General features: G+C 42.4%; 1 protein-coding gene across 10 annotated transcripts in view; it reads right to left on the bottom strand.

Moving 5' to 3' along the window:
* Window positions 1-14,949, bottom strand: part of tenm4 (teneurin transmembrane protein 4) — a 298,762-nt gene that overhangs the window by 148,416 nt on the left and 135,397 nt on the right. For all 10 annotated transcript variants that reach the window (XM_061826837.1, XM_061826843.1, XM_061826844.1 and 7 more), the window contains 2 exons: window positions 10,805-11,112; window positions 9,928-10,218 (listed from right to left, as the gene is read on the bottom strand). In XM_061826837.1, coding sequence (XP_061682821.1) covers window positions 9,928-10,218; window positions 10,805-11,033 — 520 coding nt within the window. In that variant the 5' untranslated portion in view covers window positions 11,034-11,112. The remainder of the gene's footprint in view (window positions 1-9,927; window positions 10,219-10,804; window positions 11,113-14,949) is intronic.

Here is a 14,949-nt window from a genome sequence, read left to right as displayed (position 1 = left end):
GGGTGACACATAAATGCATACTTTTCCGTCATCATATTACTACTGAATCGCTAAGAAAACTTAGCGTGAAATAAAGACCCAAATGTGTCGCCATAGCGACCGCGCCATTAAAAAACTCACAATTTACACTGCATCTACATAGTGCCACTTTGGTTTCTTGCGAGTTATTCATTCAGTGTTTGATGAGAAGTGACAACTCCACCGAGACCTTTTTGTTCCAATGTGAGCTAAAAGTGAATTAAATCTGACCACTAATGAGAGAAAAAGTCTCATCGAGCTGCGGGTGCACTAACTTAATCAATTAGAACTTGTCTGTGATTCAATTAATCAGGAACAATTTGGACAGAAACAGGCATTTGTAATAACACAATATTGGACATAATGTAGAGATAGCAAATTGGGCTCCGGTCGCATTTAATCAAGTAAAATAATGAAAAAGATCATTATCTAGCAAACTTAGAGTAATGAGCCTTTTCATAGAGGCCTCCATTAAAAAAATATTAAAAATACTCTACCGTGGTATATTCCCTTTAAGAAAAAGTTACAATTTTTGTTTGTTGTTTGTACAAGTGTTTCAAATTACTAGCACACTCAAGGAATGAATTTAACTCTTCAGTCAAGGCACATGTGTATGAAATAAGGGACAGAATGAAGAAGTCCTTCATGCTTTAGCAAACAAGCGCAGTGCAGCTCTGCCTCTGGCTAACAGGCATCATGGCTGACGCTATGCTATATTTTTTTTTTTTTTACAGTAATGCACTTTACAGGGAACTAAGTATGAAATCGCTAGCGTGAAATGGTGCATGGATCGGATATGTAATTCAGATTTTTTTGGTTTGGTCATACGGAGTTCCCATATGGAACACAGTAGTTCAGGGATAGAAACGGAAACTGTTCTTTCTTAAAGTGAAAAGATTTGAGCTCTTGTATATTTTTACATATTTATTACAGCCTTCTCTAAATCCTTCATTCCATAAAATGAAGGAAAACTACCATATTTTGCGGCACTTTCTTAATAAAAAAAAACATTTAAACCGTGATACATTATTAAATACTGTATTTATTATTGTTGCAGATCTCTGAATCCTTCATTTCTGAAAAAGAAAAAAAAACTTGTGGTCATTTTCCTAGAAAATTTATTCCTTTACTTAAAAGAACACAAACTATTGATGTTACAAAAACAAGGAATTATTGATGTTCTGTTTTCCTATAGAGAAGAGACTTTAGTTGTTAAATATTATTAAACACGAGTTGGAACTAGTCTCAATCCTTCATTTCCCCAAACTAAGACAAACTATTGCCTCCTTAAAAACGTGACAAATTGTTGATGTTTTTCCTCCTGCAAGCAAGCTTCATCAATCCCTTCATGCAACGATGTCTCGTTAGGACAACACGAGTCGGGCTTGCTGTGAAAAAATTTCATTCTCTTGTCGGTAACGTTTTGGTCTGTATTATTTGCTGTGGATGTCACTTTCCGAAAAAGACAATATTCAGCTGTTATATATTGTTGAATATTTGTTACTGCAGCACTTGTCTCAATCATCTGTCAACAATCACTGTGGTGGTCCGATTATTAGGGCGAGCTTCCCTATCTCGCCTTGAGCAGGAACAGTATGTATTGCCGGCTCCTCATAGGCACATAAATATAACTATAAGTGGGGATAATTAGCTGGATCTTCTTTGGGTTTTAGGAAAAGAGCATCAGGATTAGGGTGATCATCCCCCTTTGCATGTCCCATATCAGGCTGCGGGGTGTGGAGGGAGCGCTGAGCCCCCCCCCCCTCCGGGCCCTCGGATGCAGCGATGCCGGTTACGGCGATCCGACAAACTGGCAGGAGGCGGGTGTGCGGCCACGCTGATAACAGCCCAAAACTGTCCACAAGGGCCTCTAAAACTCGACAAATTAGCCTGCAAATGAGCCAGAGAAGCTCTGCACTGTAATCCGTGATCTGGGGCCCCAGAAAATAAACAAACAAACAACTAAACAACCCCACAAGAAACATTGCGGCTGAGATCGCTGGGAGCCCACAAGTGATTTGCATCATTGGGCCTTCGTGGTAGCAAGTAATAAAGTACAAGTGCTGTGCTGCGGTAAATTTCGCACGTTTACGTGTTTGATGAGCTCAAGCATAAAAAAAAAAACATTTTGGCAAAAATAGAAGCTAGCTTTACTTGCAGACCTCCTAGCATAACATTATCTTGATGAAGGAGTTCCTAATCCTCCCAAACCAACAACTTCCCTGAAAAACCTGCTCAAAATTAAGGTTTTATTTCAGAAACTGACAAGTGACAGTGAAGTAATCCACGTCAGTCCTCAAACATGGGCCCATGCTTTGCCGTTAGCTCGCTGCCTATATACGGCAGCCTCAATTGTGCCGGAGAGAGCGTAAAACGTTCATATTTCGAGTGGATTGCCGACGGCTGATTGCACGAACCAGTCCAAGACGGATGATGATCCTCACTTTGTCAAAGCGGCCTCGTTCATTTTTTTCCAACACGCAGATGACGAGACAAATGTTGAAAAAAAAAAAAAAAAAAAAAAAAAAACCATGGATATAGAGAGTGGTCAAGTCCGACGTAGTTAAGATCTTCAATTAGCAATTTAACACGTGCCGGTAATTCTACTTAAGTGCAGAGTGTGATTAAATTTGATACCTCTGTTGGGCTCGCAATGTTATTGTCTATTACCCTGTTGGTGTACTGTGAAATTAAAAAAAAGCACTAGCAGCAAACATTTACAGGCGAAATGTCGATGAGAGCAACCCTGCCTTGTCATCAACAATGTTGTTTCATCTAAAAAAGGAGAACTTGGGATATCTAAGGATGCCACAGATGGATAGCTTGTCTTTCTATACTGTGGCAGGAAAAAATATGTGCACCCTTTTTAAGTTTAGTTTTTCCCGTATTACAGTAATATCTACAAAGGAGTAGCAAGGTTAATACAAAATGGAGTTTCTGAATTATAATTTTACTTAGTGAGGGGACAAAAATCTAAACCCATCTGGCCTTTCTTAGAAAAAGTAATTGTCCCCGGAAATTAATAATAGGTCATGCCACCCTTGGCAAAATTAACTGAAATCAGGCTAACGGTGATTCTTGAGCTTAAAGGGGGGATTTTGCAGTATTGTTTCAACTCAACAACAAAAAAATCCCAATTGGATTTACGAGATTCAAGACTTTCACTTGATCACTACAAACTTTTTTTTTTTTTTTTAAACCATTCAGAGTTCTGCACGTTGTCCAGGTCCTAGAGTAATGAAGCACCCCCAATCATCAAGATGTTTGACTGTCATGATGTTCTCCTTATCAAATCATTTGTTTACACCCAATGTAACTCATACCTGCAATTACCTTTCCACATAGGATCTGGTAGATTAGGATCTTTTCCCCCATAATAAGATTTTAAAACTTGTAGGTAAGTGGGCAGGTAGGTCAGTGATGGGATAGATATGTAGCTGACTTCTCCCAAGTCGGGATGAATATAGTCTGGTATTAGGTACGTAACGCTTTTCATAGATCTGACATTTTATTGTACTGTCCATGTGACAGTATTAATCACGATAGTCAATATATTTGTATCCATTCAAATGTACGCCCGCCATGCTGTTGTTTTCCATTAATGCAACACACACACAAAGAAATGCACACAACACACATTACAAGCTGGACCAATAGTGAAACGTTGCAGATGGTGGCCCAAAGCAAAAACAATTACTTCACGTCATCTGATAAATATACGCACTACGCATAAATACTGTAGTGAGAAGTCTGTTAAGATTTTATTATAACTCCACTGTGATCTATATATGTGTGTGTGTTTACTTCAATTACAAAAATACAAACCTTGCAGAAAACTGTTTTTTATGGCGCCTATGAAGTGATAGTGAATTAAAAAGTATGAAAAGCAGCAGAAAGGCTATGTTGGTTAATATTTAATATGTTTTGAGGGACGATAAAAGCAAGGAAGCTGGAAAGGATGCTGATGTTATTATCTGTTTAAATTATTTTTTTTTGTTGACAGAAATGAATCTCATGAGATGGTGCAGGTGTAGCTAATGTTGTGGCAATAAACATAAAGGAATCAAACTGAATTGTGCCCGGTGAGACTTCAAGGGAACTCGGACCTATTTTCGGATCCTCGCAAAAACGAAATTGTTGCGATCGAGTGGAATGCTTCCTCCGGCCTGCGGGGACCTGCGACCTGTCCACTCACAGACCGTCATCGCCGTGCTGGTTTCAAAGACATGAGATCTCAATCGGGATCTTTTCGACGGATGAACGCCTTAGCGAATATGGTAGCATTCACTCAGATACACATGAAGGTGAAAAAGTTACCCAGAAAGGATTAGCATTATCGTTTGTAAAGGAAACTTTAAAGCTTTTTCTCCACAATTTGGAGTATATAAATTATATGTGCTTTCATCAAAATAGCCATGAGCTCAAGGTACACACTATACTTTACAAAGACAAAATCTTGTCTTGCTAAACTCAACCAATTTCTCTCACCAACTCCTTGACAAAACAACCAACTGACTAATGGACTAGCCACAAAATCAGCTGTTTAACCAAGCAAATAATGAACTGACCAAAGACATTTTTTACCACCCATTACATGACTAGGCAAGTAACATACTAACCAACTACCCGTCATAAACAAATAACTTGTGCAAATGAGCCAGCCTTCATCCTGCTCCACACACTGCTCAGCCAATGGTAAGTGAAAATTAATATGTACCTCCACTAAAATTCAATGCAGCTCTGCTTATCCTTCTGGCTTTGATGTAGTGTTTCCTCGTCCAGACTGCAAATGAACTGCGGTTGCGCCAAGCCATCCATCTATCTATCTATCTATCTATCTATCTATCTATCTATCTATCTATCTATCTATCTATCTATCTATCTCTATCTATCTATCTATCTATCTATCTATCTATCTATCTATCTATCTATCTATCTATCTATCTATCTATCTATCTATCTATCTATCTATCTATCTATCTATCTATCTATTTATCTATCTATCCATTTTAATTTACCCATAATCATTAGGCTATTAAGCAAATTTACAAGTGGGAAGCTAACAAAAGATTTACATGCTTGTTTAATTTCACACTACACGGGTTGGGATGCTCTCCAGAGACCAAACTATTTGGATACGGAGAATAAAGTCAATTTTTCAGAATATGTCCCATTCTTGGTAGAAGGACAAATATTTTGGATGAATTACGGACACTTTTTGTTTTTCCGGTGGCTAATGAGGCAGTAGTTTTAACACAAGCTTTTTCAGAGTTGGCCTGTTTTGCGTGACTGATGACAAATGTAATTGGAGTTAAATCGCTATTTCGTCTGGTTTCATGTTTACAGCGCCTGCCCCTTATTGATTTCCTTATTCTTTTATTTCCATTCCAACCAAAATGTTGTCCTGTCACATATTGGTTGTGTGGTCACAGAACTGCCAGAGGGAAGGCACACCCCCCGCCCCCAAAATATCAATTGCTGTCATTATAATGCATTTATTTTGCTTTTAATGCTATGTAAGGATCCCGATTACTCAAACAAATGAATGCTGCCGATTGTACCCAATAATTATCAATTAGCATCATTATGTGCCAGTTGGATCGCAAAAGACATTGATCATATTGATGCTATGCTGTCTTCCAATCAGCACAAGAGTTTATCTGTTGTTTCCACGGCGACCCCAGATGACCTACTTTACTTTAGCGTTCTATAACGCTGGTGGATCAGCAAGGACGGAAGCCTCCCGTGATGTGTCGGTTCAGAGCGCTGTGCGCTGCTCCGAAAAAATGCTGACATGCTCAGACATGTTTATTTATAGTCATGTTATTCGTATAAATAAATGATGGGGCAAGTTTATTCCAAGGCGAGTTGTGCAAGCATGTTAGCGTACGTTTTTTGACATTTTTATCCGGTCACACGTTTGCATTTCCTGGCCGTTTAAGAACATATACATTCAAAACTGTAGGGGGGGGCTCTGCAGCAAAAATTTATCTCAACCAACGAAGTGACAGGAACTAAACAGCTAGCTAATCTGCAATAACAACACAGTGGTTCTGCTTGGCTTTTGGCTTTGACACAATAGTGGTTCCGTGCAGCGGTCCAAGGCACATTTTCCAAGGCACATTTTCCGGCATTATTTTGACGAAAGAAGCATTTGTCAAGAACTTAACTTGTTTGGTAATTTGTGTGCAGAAACTTGTGTTGAAGTAGATAAAAGCGTAGCCGAGAGGCTGTGGAGCCACATAAATGCAAATCCTCCAAGGGAATTTTTTTTTTAGGGGGCAGGGGGGGAGCCTGGAAGGAAGGCTCAAGGCACAATGATTTCCCATAAGACTTCACACTTGTGAGAAAAGTCTTTATTAAGATAAGGTGAGTGTGAGAGCTCCAAACTAAATACACAACAAGATGGCAAAATTTCACACGTCCCAGCATGCTGACGGAAACCTGACCCTTCACCGACTGTCCCACGGCTGTACGGCTGTAACGTGTCCTGACGATATTACCCAGATCGACGGTGAAATGTCAACACATTATTCCGTAGCAACAAATTAATTTCCGTGCAGGTGCTGCACGGCAGCTTGGGAGTTTGTCTGAAAATGCATCTTGAAGCAACAGCAGTCATCTTCGTTACGCGACGCCGTGTTTGATATGGAATAATCCTGTTTGTATTTGATCCATGTCATCGTCATTTAAGCGATACGCCCCCGTGTGTATGGTTGCTGGGCGATGCCGATCAACAGCTGGCTCGCTCGCGTTCTTATTGATGGCCTTCCAAATGTGTTCACTCTTAAGAGCGGCATAATGATTCAATTACAAATATTGCACAAAACGTAGTATAGAAATGAGAGAACACAAAAACAAATCCACCTGATCCAGTCAAACAAGCGGTGCTGTCGTCTAACGGGCAAGCATTAACGTCCGTTTCCTCCATACACGAATTTGCCGGGTTTTGTGTGAGGTCATGACGGCAGACCAGTGGGAGAATGTGACCCTACATAAGTAAACTGGACTTGATTAACCAACTGAACAACCGACAAACACACTACCACTAACCACGGACTGATAATAATACAGGGTGAGCTGTTTCTGGCCATGTATATCAACAAATACGACCACATGACAAATACGACCCATATGGCATCGCCTGCCGGGTCCGTACCCTGCGGTGGAAGAGGAGCAAAAAGTTCCCTGGGTAAAGGACCTCAGTGACAGGCCAAAGTTGCGAGTACTACGAGTACTCATAGCTAACAAAGCCAGCGGCGCCACTTTAGAGTTACAGTAAGACGCCCGCCCGTCTTGATGTTCGGCCTCCGTGGGGCCTCGGTGTGACTCAGCAGGCGATGGCTGCTCCAAGTGTCCTCACGGGGCTCTCTTGGGAAAAAGAGGCATGATGGGAAACACGCACACACACACACAGCTTGCAGGGTTTTATGCACAAGGAATACAGCCTGACACACAAAGAATAAGTCCTTTTTTTAAGATACTTTGCAAGTCAATATGCTTAGTCTTTGTTTTTTGTTGTTGTTGTTGTTTTTAGTTAAGATAGATGGATGCTTTGACAGATGAATACATGGACAAATGATAGCTGGAAATACAGACAGACAGGCATACAGACACGCAGATGGAGAATGTTTTTCTTTTGTCTATGTATACACAGTGTGGTATACAGTAAATGAAACGGCGTGAAGGAAAACGCTCAAAAACAACGGTTGCTTATTTGCATGCATTAAGTGGAGGGTCAAGCAAGTCACGTGTGAAAAGGGGGATTGGGGATGAGAGGCGGTTGGCGGGGGTGAATGCCCGCCGGCTTGAATGCATTAAAAAGCCAAGTAAATGGTTTGTTGGTTTAAAGACATTGGCGCACACACAGGAAGCAGGCCTACTTGATGGATTTTAATTAACTCGCCATATATAAATTGTATGTTATCGGGCCTGGCTGAATTAAATGCCCTGACGCAAGTGCTCTTTCTGCCCGAGCGAGTGGAATAAAAAGGCTGCTTAGAATCCTGATGGGGGTCTCCGGGATGCCGCGCGCATGATGCCGCAAGCCCGAGCGCTGCCGCGCCAGGAGCGTCTCTTTAATTATGAACAAGGAAGACACAATGTGGAGGCCCACACACTCTCCCCCAACCCAAGTCACCCACTCAAATGGATTCTCCCTCCTGTGGACATTTCTGTCGCTTACAAAATACATCAGCAGATATAAATGTAAAGCTATTCAAACGGTTCTCCGCAAGGCTGCGTCGGGGTAATTAGAAACTCGCCGCCGGGCGCTACATGAGCTTAGTCCTCTGCTGCCGAGGTGTCCTGGGATTGTCGTTGCAAATCTGCCAGATCATTTTCAGGGTTTTGGGGCGTAAGGAACTGGAACCACGAGACTCTTCCCAAGCTAATATGAAAAAGACTATTTTGCGAGTAAACGTGGGAGGCAAACATGACACTGATTCATAATGAGATTGAAGCTCTTACATAGTGTGAGGAAACACCTTTTGTGACTGGAAGCGGATGTCCGATGAATCACTTGCAGAACGACGTGAGTGCTCCCAGCCAATCGATAAGGAAAGTGACAGGCTCACAAATGAGGCAACCGCCAAATACACAGAATACCTGACTTCTATTTCCAACAGCATCTTTGTGGAAATAGAAACATCTCTGTGAAGCGGGACCGGAACAAATTTAGACAATGGACTGGACATAAATTACACACTTCAGGTGTCATTGTTTGCCATTACCCCAAACGGGGCCGGCTCATTGACGATGCCTCACACTAATTACAACAACCACAATCAGTGTAGTGATGAATCCATCCATCCGTTCTCTGTAAAATAAATACTTGCTTATCCTCACCAGGTTTGCAGGGGTGCTGGATCTTATCCCAGCTGCCTTTGGGCGAGAGTTGGAGGACACCCTGAATTGGTCACCAGCTAATAGCTAGGCACATATCCACAAAGAGCCATTCACACCCACATTCACACCTAGGGACAATTTAGTGATATTCAATTAGCCTATAGACCTTTTCGTAATGTTTGTAAACAACAGAGAGGAGGTTAAATCGAGGTGGGAGAAAGTGATTGGCTACCATTGACCTGATATGGAAATGATGACAAAAAATTGTTGTTTGGGGTTTCAATACTAGATATAACCCCAAAAGTTTAAGGTATTGCTCAATTTCCTTTCAATAAAATACAAGATAAATCCATCAGAACCTGCGGGTCAAGAGGATGTAAATTGTTGCAGAGAGAAGCTCGCCAAACCTCCATCACCGCGTTTGCAAAGATATTTCGTAGACCAGCAGAGCCCGGCAGATCCGATCATGGGTAGGCTGTGCCACTGTGGGAGTGTTTACAGCCCAGTTGATTCAAATCAAAGTGTGTAATTCCATTCCCTTTAAATGTGATACGTTGAGAGTCTTGACAGAGTGTCAGCCAAATTGTGCAACAACCTTGTACTGTCTATGAAAATCGAGCCCCCGTGTCGAAGCAGCTAAAATCAGCTTTGTATCCGCGTCATGGTCAAAGGAACACGTCTGTACCATTAAAGTGAGCAACTGAAAAGTCAATTAATTAGCCAGCCCCTCAATGGCTGCGTTAACTGCGTCCGAGTTTCCACCACATCTGTTTCTGAATTAACCTGCTCAAAGCAATTTGCCTTCCTTAGTATCTTCTTTTTGGTTGACACTTCACATATTCAAACTACAGCGTCCGGGAAAAGGGCTCACGTCATCCTTTATTAAGTAATTATTTGTGTTTTTTCAATTGTTGTACCTTTATCAAATGACGCGAGGTTTTGTTCACTACCGGGAATCCCTTGAGCTATTGTCACTCAAAGTCTTGCATATATGATGTCATGGTGCAAAGGTCAATCATTTTTACACGAGCATTGTACATTTATAATTAAAATTCCCCTTACCATTCTCGGTGTTTTCATGTTCCGTGTCTGTCAGTGTCAGGTTTGAGTTCGCCCTGCTGGAGAGGCACGAGCTTCGGCCCGACTTGGGGTTGCCGCCGCCTCCCCCGCGGCCCCACAGCCGGACGGCGTGCTCCGGCGATACGACGCCGTCCGTCTCCGTGTCGGCGTCCGAGCCCACGCTGACAGAGTATTCGCGGTGCGGCATGCCCAGCTCGCCCCGGTAGGCCGGCATGTGGTGGGCAGATGGGAGGGCGTCCCCAAAGCCGAGATCTCGCAGGGAGAAGTCGGCACCTGCGGCCGGGCATGGGAACGTGAGGCTCATTTAATGACACCGGGTGCATCATTTAGCATAATGGAGACGTTGCACTCTGCAATGGCGGCTGAATTCTGACATTGAGACATGCAGGGTGAAGACGTATCTTTTAAACGTTTGCGATATTATGACTGCATACAGTATGTAGTATTTAGCTTGTTGCTAGGCGACTAATGAAAGCCTCTCGAGAACATGCCGTCTTCCATTTTTAACAACCTGCATGTCGTGATTTTGACTGCGGGCTTGAAAAATGATCTAAGATTTCGCACGGGAGCTCCTGAGCATGGCGTAAACGATAAAAATGTTGTCACTTGTGTGGGATTCATTGTCAATTGACCTCTATACAAAACTGGCACATAAATGGAAATTCAGACCATACTGAAAATCTCCCATCCCATTAAGGATAAATAAATAAATAGACGTGGATTAATTTGTGATCAATGTTCCCAATCCGCCATCCAATCTAGTCCACCACTAATCCTCGGGGTCAGAACAAGAACTGATTTTGAATGATGTGAACCAAGCCAAAACTTGACGCTCACGCTAAGCTAGCCAAAATCCCACCTTGCCGGCCAAACTCGTCCACCTCGTGGTGCACCAGCTCCTTGACGCGGCTGCCGTACGCCATGCGGGTGTCGTGGTCGAAGGCTTTGAGGGTCTCGGTGGAGCTGTACGACCTGGGCTGGGTTTTGCCGTCCTCGCTGTCGGCCGAAGAGCTGGTGTAGCGCCGCTCGGGGGGTTCCTGCCGGGCCGTGGTCAGCGAGCGGTACGGTCGGCGTTCCTTCACTTCCATGGCGGTGGCGCCGGCCTCCTCCCCGCTCACTTTTTGTCAACAAACGTGAGTCAACGAAGACGGTTTGATCTCAGAGGTTCTGTTAAACAAGCAAGGCAAAACTTTGTCAGCCACAGGACTTTTCGGTTAAACGTCCAAGTGTCATTTTAATGAAAACTGTGAGCTTCATTGGGGATTTAATGGACGACGTAGCCTGCTAACTAACAGATCATAACATGCCGTTTAAAGTTTTTTTTTCTCATGATCTCTCTGCTCTTAAGCACGTCACGTGTCTCCAGTGAGTCGTGTTGTTTACGAGTGACAAAGATCAGCGGAGGAAAAAGGAGAAGACGGCAGAAATGATCCCATGTGCAATTCCAGCCTCTAACACGAATACAGTTAAACAAACACATAGGCCATTACTCAAACAAAGTATACAGAGACATAGCGTACTGGAGTATAAAAAAAAAAATGCATTTCAATGAACTGGATTTATGCTACGGTCGAGCAGCCTCATGGAAATCTTTACAAAGACCCACAAAAAAAGTCTGAAGACACAAGTCTGTCATTTTGTTTCAAAGTGTCAATTTTTTGCAATTTTGGTTCCAATTCCAGGGCTCAGAATATGAGAAACTACCAGCGAATTTACTGTAATGAAGTTTAATCAGGAGCAGGTCCACTAGACTGATGGTCGACATTCCTTTTTCTCCCATTACTGATTATGCGTTCAAGTGATGGGGGTGGGGGGGTCCATGGTGTACAAGTTACTTGTAGTTTTTCTTTGGTGGGTGGGGGGATACGCCATGAAAAATGGGGTGTGAGCCTCGCAGCTGAAATTTCCCTGATGTTTCCCATCAAGTTAGCGTCGTAATGGCCGCCGACCACCAACGAGGAGGCTGCTACTCTTTTGGGAACAAAACCAATACACCGTGGGGAACATTCTTGAAACTTTAGAAAACCTCTCCTTCCCCTCGCATTGGCAGAGCGTCAAGGAATAGACGGCTTAAAAACAACAAAATTAGCAAGCGAGACCAGGTCTCCCCCGGGAAGATGAAGAGCCCTTACAGCTGGCAAGTGGGCGGCGTCTCTGCGCACCCCCGTGTGGCCGAGGTCCTCGCGCGGCGGCCCCGAGTCATTAATCACCGTCATCCTTTCAGCCGTCGATATGTACAAACACAAGGCAACAATGGCAGTTTTCAAGCAGGTTTTGCCCCCAAGCGGAGCCAAGTAGGGCCCGACAGGGGCCATTGTGTCTTGCTTTGTTTGTACCAAGCATCCCAAAAAGCAGTGACCTCCAGCAAGGAGGTTATGTTTGCATCAGCGTGGGCGGAACTTCTATTAAGGTTCATACCAGTTATTTGATATTTAATTACGAAAATAAAGTAAAAGACAGAATGAAGACTAAGGACCATTAAAAAAAAACTGTGATGGTGACTTTGTTCTAGCTACAATAATGAGTAAAAGTACAAATGGTGAGTGCAAAAATGGCTACTATGCCAATCTAAATTGTGACAGTAATATTTATTTGGGACTTGATTGACGACTTTCTCAACCCAAATAATGGCTGGACTGGACTTGAGATCAACTTTAAGACTACGTAACTTCTATTCACACGTCTGAGTTTTGCACACTCACGAGCGCACGATGAGAAGCGAGTGCTTCGATTCGCTGGACACGTCTGAAAGAGATAGTGGCTGTGCTTTTAAAGCATCATTATCATCATCATCATCATCATCATCACAGGAGTGAAGGAGCTGAGAAACAAGCCAGGAGGAAGGTTAATGAGGATGCACTCACAAAGACGGGTTATTTACAAGCGCCACCGACAAAGAAGATAGCGACCGTGCGCTTTTATTTCAAAAAGTTCGCCTCGCCGCAAGCGCATTATCCATGCAATGATTCCAAATTGATTGCCGCGGACAAAAGAAATGATGAATGGTTTTGTTTGCCAACCTTTTTTTTCTTCCTGTTTTAAATACAGCTTGCTGACTCACCATTTCCCAATAGCATTGTCCACATTGGGCAAAAGGCGCTGTCTATCGGTCAGAGGCAAATAATGTTAAAACATTTGAAACGAACAATGCATTGCAACCAGTGAAGTCATTAGATCACTGTAGACTGTCACATTGTCTGTGTAGAGGTGTGCACACACATAAAGGCACGCAAACACACAGGGTCATTAAATGATCCACAAAGCGCCTTTTCACGAGCGCAGTTACCAAATGTAACAAATGTTGGCCAACTGGGACTGGGAAACGTAGAATGTGTGTGATACATAACTTATGTATTACACAGTATACCATAATATGTTAGGAAATGGCACATTAAGAATACGAATAGCAACTGGAGAATAGCTTTATAATTGATTAGATTGAACATTTTAGGGGATTTAGGGAAAATTGGAAACTTTCCATAGCAATGGATAGAAATGTAAGGGACTTCATAGGAAATAATGGGACCAATGATGAAAAATATCAAATTAGTCTACTTGTTGAGTTGCACTTGATCAACGTTTGTGCTAAAAAGACATACAAATCAATAAATCCCCCAACCAATTGTAAACATTTGTATTGTTCAGTGATTGATTAAAGTAGTGTCTAATAAATCAAAGTAAAACTGTCATTTTTAAAAAGCCTTCATTGATTCTCCATAGAGATATAAAATTCATAGAATCCAAAAGATTTGGGATTTTAATATTTTTTGGAGTTTGAAATGGACATATTTAGAAAGGTTCGCATGAACGCAATCAATCTTTTGAGTTAGGCGTGTGATGGTACAGGTATTAGTCTTCGGTGTACAAACTTCTCAGATGAAGCAGAAAGTGGAACTGTATACAAACACAGTTGGGCTCAGCTTCTGGCATGTCTACATCAAACTCTTACTGTTGGATTTTTCCATCCATCCATCCTTTTTCTGGGCTGCTTATCCTCACGAGGTTCAGCAGAGTGCTGAAGCCAATACCATCTCTCTCTCTCTCTCTCTCTCTCTCTCATATATATGATGTCATGACATGGTTCCATGTGTGTACACAAGTGGTAAAGTTACTCACACTCATAAACACTCCATTGCCATTACAGTTAGAGTTAAATTACAGGTATTACAGTAGCAAAATAGTGAAAACCTTAAGTGAGACGTGTTCGATACTTATCGCAATTATCCCATATTGACTAATTTGGCCTTGGCAGAGGTCTGCGCGTCACTGACTGTCACGGTAGTTGAAAGAGAACTGTAAAAACAAGCTTGACCTAAAACAGCTGATATGTTAAAAAAGAGGATTTTTCCCAAAACAGCCTCCAGCGAGCATGTCACTCCTGAGGTGTTAGCCTTTCGCTAATCTGTCAAGCCGATCCAGACGTCAGCCCCCCCCCGCCGTGCACCACCGGGTCCGGCCAAAACACCGCTTGCTTGTTGTGTGCTCTGCTCGTCGCTGCGACCGTTGCTCCGGCGTCAGGAGTCACTTAAAAACGCCGTTGAAAGGGAGTGGGAGGCGCACAGGGGGGATTGTGGGTGCAATATAAATGCAAATGACTTTGTGCTATCCATCACGCAATTAGCGAGTGTGCTGAGAGTTGCTATTCAGCGCAGCGGCGTAAAATCTCACCTTCTCTTTTGCCCGCCGTAATTAACTGCGTGCTGCTCTTTACATAAGACATTAAAAAGAAAAAAAATCACAGGAAAATATGGCAAGTTAAATGCGAGAAAAATGGAGTGGCTAGTGGCCAATGGAAACTTTGTCAACGTTTCACCCACATTCACAGATTGCCACCAATTTTGGTGCTACTAAAATTTACATGACTGCCTACATTAATAGGTTGAAACATAAATACGGTACACCACTGACTCTAATCTCAGAACTAACATAATAAAATAATATTGTAACACACCTTACAACATTACTCTTGAAATTAAATGATTCACAAATTATATGATTAAACAA

This window comes from Syngnathoides biaculeatus, chromosome 8 (assembly GCF_019802595.1).
Source record: "Syngnathoides biaculeatus isolate LvHL_M chromosome 8, ASM1980259v1, whole genome shotgun sequence".
NCBI classification, from domain to species: domain Eukaryota; kingdom Metazoa; phylum Chordata; class Actinopteri; order Syngnathiformes; family Syngnathidae; genus Syngnathoides; species Syngnathoides biaculeatus.
The sequence above is the reverse complement of the archived record's forward strand: the minus strand, read 5'-3'. Positions and strand labels throughout refer to the sequence as shown.